This window comes from Argentina silus (assembly GCF_951799395.1).
Source record: "Argentina silus genome assembly, chromosome: 16".
In the NCBI taxonomy this organism is placed as follows: Eukaryota; Metazoa; Chordata; class Actinopteri; order Argentiniformes; family Argentinidae; genus Argentina; species Argentina silus.
This window is the reverse complement of record NC_139670.1, coordinates 1,540,945-1,545,944: the sequence shown is the minus strand read 5'-3', so window position 1 is coordinate 1,545,944 and position 5,000 is coordinate 1,540,945. Positions and strand designations below refer to the sequence as shown.

At 49.0% G+C, this 5,000-nt stretch overlaps 1 protein-coding gene across 1 annotated transcript in view; it reads left to right on the top strand.

The window, feature by feature from the left end:
* The window catches only part of cep131 (centrosomal protein 131), a gene marked incomplete at its 5' end in the record, with an annotated part of 22,161 nt that overhangs the window by 6,238 nt on the left and 10,923 nt on the right, over positions 1 to 5,000 (top strand). Inside the window, 7 exons of the mRNA XM_083687577.1 lie at positions 414 to 584; positions 934 to 1,051; positions 1,760 to 1,876; positions 2,850 to 3,018; positions 3,167 to 3,264; positions 3,549 to 3,728; positions 4,897 to 5,000. The exon at positions 4,897 to 5,000 is cut by the window's right edge and continues 88 nt beyond it. Of these exons, the coding sequence (XP_083543703.1) occupies positions 414 to 584; positions 934 to 1,051; positions 1,760 to 1,876; positions 2,850 to 3,018; positions 3,167 to 3,264; positions 3,549 to 3,728; positions 4,897 to 5,000 (957 nt within the window). The remainder of the gene's footprint in view (positions 1 to 413; positions 585 to 933; positions 1,052 to 1,759; positions 1,877 to 2,849; positions 3,019 to 3,166; positions 3,265 to 3,548; positions 3,729 to 4,896) is intronic.

The window sequence follows — 5,000 nt, the reverse complement described above, 5'->3', positions numbered from 1 at the left end:
GCTGTAGTTGAGTGGTTCCTCAGATAAAGGCTGTAGTTGAGTGGTTCCTCAGATAAAGGCTGTAGTTGAGTGGTTCCTCAGGGGAAGGCTGTAGTTGATGGTTCCTCAGATAAAGGCTGTAGTTGATGGTTCCTCAGACTAAGGCTGTAGTTGAGTGGTTCCTCAGACGAAGGAAGCCTAAAGTGAGTCTCGAACCACAAGTGGACATCTTTTTCTCAGAGGGCGCTTAGTGGCGTAGCACACTAATGCGCTTACCACGTAATCGCAGGGTTCCTGGTTCGATTCTGACCCTCGACCTATCTTGCATGTCATCCCTCCTCTCTCTCTCTCTCTCCCATCCTTCCTGTCAATCTCAAAATAACATACAGTATATAAAAATTAAAAAGATCATCTTTCTGGTTGTGTTTGTTCAGTAACATCCTCAAAGCCACGGTGAATGACGAGGGAGCGTTGGAGAACAGCTCCCTGACCAAGTCCCAGAAGAACTTCTCCTCCTCCTCCTCCACCTCCAACAACAACGCGCCACAGCGGAGCAGCCCCGGGCCGCCGCGGCGCAGGGAGGTCACCGAGGAGGAGGCCGAGAGGTCAGAGTTCACCCGGCCAAAGCAAGGCACCATGGGAATGAATGCTCCTATGTTGAAATATTTACAAAATAATATTTTAAAAAATTACATTTTTTATGAAATTCGTAAAAAAATTACTTTTTTGTACACCCTTAGAGCAATTAGTTGGTTTTAATCAAAGGTTTTGCTGGGTTTGACCCGGTTCTAACCGGTTCTGTCTGGGTGGTTTGACCCGGGTCTAACCGGTTCTGTCTGGGTCGGGTTTGACCCGGTTCTAACCGGTTCTGTCTGGGTCGGGTCTAACCGGTTCTGTCTGGGTCGGGTTTGACCCGGTTCTAACCTGTGCTGTCTGGGTCGGGTTGGGTCGTAGGTACATTCAGCAGGTGAACCAGGCGGCGGTCAGCATCCAGCGCTGGTATCGGCGCCATGTCAGCAGACGCCACGGCAACGAGGCCGTCCTCAAACGCATCCTCACCTCCAAGAGAAAGGTACTGTATCTATCTATCTACCTATCTATCTATCTATCTATCTACTGTATCTATCTATCTATCTATCTATCTATCTACTGTATCTATCTATCTATCTATCTATCTATCTACTGTATCTATCTATCTACCTATCTATCTATCTATCTATCTATCTATCTATCTATCTACTGTATCTATCTATCTATCTATCTATCTATCTATCTATCTACTGTATCTATCTATCTACCTATCTATCTATCTATCTATCTATCTACTGTATCTATCTATCTATCTATCTATCTATCTACCTATCTATCTATCTATCTACTGTATCTATCTATCTACCTATCTATCTATCTATCTATCTATCTACTGTATCTATCTATCTATCTATCTATCTATCTATCTATCTATCTACTGTATCTATCTATCTACCTATCTATCTATCTATCTATCTATCTACTGTATCTATCTATCTATCTATCTATCTATCTATCTATCTATCTATCTATCTACTGTATCTATCTATCTGTCTGTCTCTCTCTCTCTCTCTTTCTCTCTCTCTCTCTCTCCCCACCCCCCCCCCCCCCTCTCTCCCTCCCCCCCCTCTCCGATTGATGCCACTTCTTTACAGACACATTTCCATAAAGCCATGAAGTGGTGGATGTCTGTTATGTCTGTTATGTCTGTTATGTCTGTTAGTGTGTTCAGCGTCTCTCCTTCCTGCAGGAGCGTGAACAGAGAGCAGAGGAGGAGAGGTCCCCGGAGGCGCAGAAGAAGAAGGAGGAGGACAGGAGGAGGGTCCGTGAGGAGAAGGCCCGCCTCGCCCGCCTCGCAGCCATTCAGGTTACAACAACAACGTGTTTTTGGTTTCAAGTTTCAAGTCTCGTACACGAGTGCAGGGAGTACAATTCTTGGGCTCGGTTCCTTGACAATGCAGCATCCAATACAAATAATACAAATACACAGTAGTGCAATGAGGTAAGGACCAGACAATGAGTGACATAGTGCAAGATAAGTGAGATGGTTGGACAGTGACGATTGTTGGGGACACAAGACAGTAGACGTGACACAATTGCAGTATAAATAGTAGAGTAAAAAAGTGAAGTGGTTCAGTGGAATGTCATTTATTGCACTGTGCCGTTGGTGTGGAGGTCTTGGGGGGGGGGGGGGGGGTCTCTTACGACCCACCTTCCCCCTTGTAAGAGGTGATTGTAATGCTGCCTCAGCAGGGAGATCCGGGACAGAACACCACAGCGTCAATATGTTGGTTCTGATTCCAGGCCGTGGGACGGGTTGACTCTGTGTGTGTGTGTGTGTGTGTGTGTGTTGTGAGAAAAGCTGTCTGTTCCGTTTGACTAGATTTACATTTACATTTCTGGCATTTAGCAGACGCCTTTATCCAAAGCGACAACAAATACATTTGTTTAAGTACGTGAGTCATCTATCCATCAGTCATCATAAGACAAAGTAATCGATGCTCGGCCCAGGGGCCATTGGCAGTCACAATGCTAGAAGAAGGAATTTTTTATTTTTTATTAACAGGAAAGAAACTTGTACAGGGGGGTAGTGGGGGTGAAGAGGTCTTTAGGAGGGAGAGTTCCATCTCCCAACCTCTCTACTCGTTGATTTACGCCCCAGGTTCCAAACAGGTTTTTTTTCCTTCGAAAAAATGCTAAATGCTAAAACCAAAAGTTTCGCTACAGGCAAAGCCAGATGACACATGACATGACGCACGTGTTAAAACACACAATAACACCTCAGCAGTTCCCACGGTCTCCTCACCGACCCCCTGTCGCCCCCTGGTGGTGTGTTTCAGGAGCTGCAGCAGAAGCGCGCCCAGCGGGCGGCCGAGGTGCAGCACGTGGCCGAGGAGGAGATGGAGACCCTGAGGCAGAACGGGAAGGTGGGCCGCAAGAGACCCCCCAAGATCTCCTCCAGCAACAGAGGCCCCGGCTCCCCCACCGACGTCAAAGCCAAGAACACTGGTCAGTGACCTGTACCTCTGTCTCTGTCCCATCAGTTCTCTGTCCCACCAGTTCTCTGTCCCATCAGTTCTGTTTTTGTCACCTGTGTGTGATTGTGGATGAGATGAGCCTTGAACTCAGGTCACATCTCGTACATTTCTGTCCCCAGACTCCAACATGAATGTAGTGACCGACCTGGATGATGTCACCAACCTGAGGGCCGTTTCCCCAACTCTGTCCAATCGCAGAGGCTCTCAGTGCTCCCAGGTAACCAATAGACAACCAACAAGTCAGTGATTGGCTGCTGATTCAACCTGTGCATGAACGTGAACTCATTTAGTCGAGGGTGAATAAAGTCGCCCAAATGGTCGACATTCTACAGTGCCAAGGTATTCACAGAAAATTGCATAAATGACGATGCTTCATTTTGTCAGCCAATCAAAGTGTTGTTGCTAGGTAAACATCACATAGAACACTCTGCACTCTAGGTGGTGAGTGTTCCGGAACTCTTTGGCAGTTGGTGAGTTAAATCCGGTTCCGTGATCCCACAGGAGATCCTGCAGAGGTCGGTGAGCGTGGAGGACCAGCGGCAGGGGGCGCCGTCGAGCCGAGCCCAGTCCAAGACCACCCTGAACGACCTGCTGGACACGCTGAAGCTGCTGGAGGAGGAGCCAGAGAGGCTGTCGGAACCCAAGAGCTACAGCAAGGAGAAGTACGCCTGGATCGATGAGGTGAGACTCCTCCCCCCGCTCTGTCTGCTGTCAGGCTCCTCCCTCCGCTCTGTCTGCTGTCAGGCTCCTCCCCAGGGTGTCTGAACAGCACGGCGCCGGGTTGCGTCATCAAAACCCAACTTGTGTTTGTGTACTCGTGTCAAAATGCGCCAAGAAACACGACTAAAACAGCTGAATTCACTGAGGAACATCATCATAACATGATAACATGAACAATGTTGTTGGCGATCAAAGACAGTTACTCTATCGTTACCAAATATCTAGTTTAATTTGCCTTGAAATGCCATGGTCCTCTGTGGCTCAGTGGGTAGAGCATGGCGCTAACAACGCTTAGGTAGTGGGTTTGATTCCCGCTGGGACCGTATATACTGAATGTATGAACTCACTGCAATGCAAGTCGCTTTGGATAAAAGCGTCAGCTAAATGGGAGATATATACAGTACCAGTCAAAAGTTTGGACGCACCTTGTCATTCAATGGTTTTTCTTTATTTGTATTATTTTCTACATTGTAGATTAATATTGAAGACATCAAAACTATGAAGGAACACATATGGAATTATGTAGTAAACAAAAAAGTGTTAAACAAAAAGTAGCCACCTTTTGCTTTGATGACAGCTTTGCACACTCTTGGTAAGGTGTGTCCAAACTTTTGACTGGTACTGTATACTGGTACTGGTACTGGTACTGTATACTGGTACTGGTACTGGTACTGGTACTGGTACTGTAGATATATATGACATGTCGACATAGTGGCGCCTCCTTCCCAGCGTTGCATTCTTTGGGGAGAACGCTGACCTCCCCACCCTGCCTCCCCGCCTCCCCGTCTCCCCGCCTCTCCGTCTCCCCGCCTCCCCGTCTCCCCGCCTCTCCGTCTCCCCGCCTCCCCGTCTCCCCGCCTCTCCGCCTCTCCGTCTCCCTGCCTCCCCGTCTCCCTGCCTCCCCGTCTCCCTGCCTCCCCGTCTCCCTGCCTCCCCGTCTCCCTGCCTCCCCGTCTCCCTGCCTCTCCGTCTCCCTGCCTCTCCGTCTCCCTGCCTCTCCGTCTCCCTGCCTCCCTGTCTCCATCCTCAGCCTCACTCACACAGGTGCTCCCTAACCAAGCACTCATACAGAGATCCTGCTTCCTGTTTACGTCCTGTGTCTTCATCCATCCATCTCTATGGTCTCCAGGACGTTGACTCCACCTCCCTGACCACGGACAACCTGGAGCGCCACGGCCAGCTGATCCATACCCCTGTGCTGCCAGACGGGGGCGCCCTCCTGTCCGAGGCCAA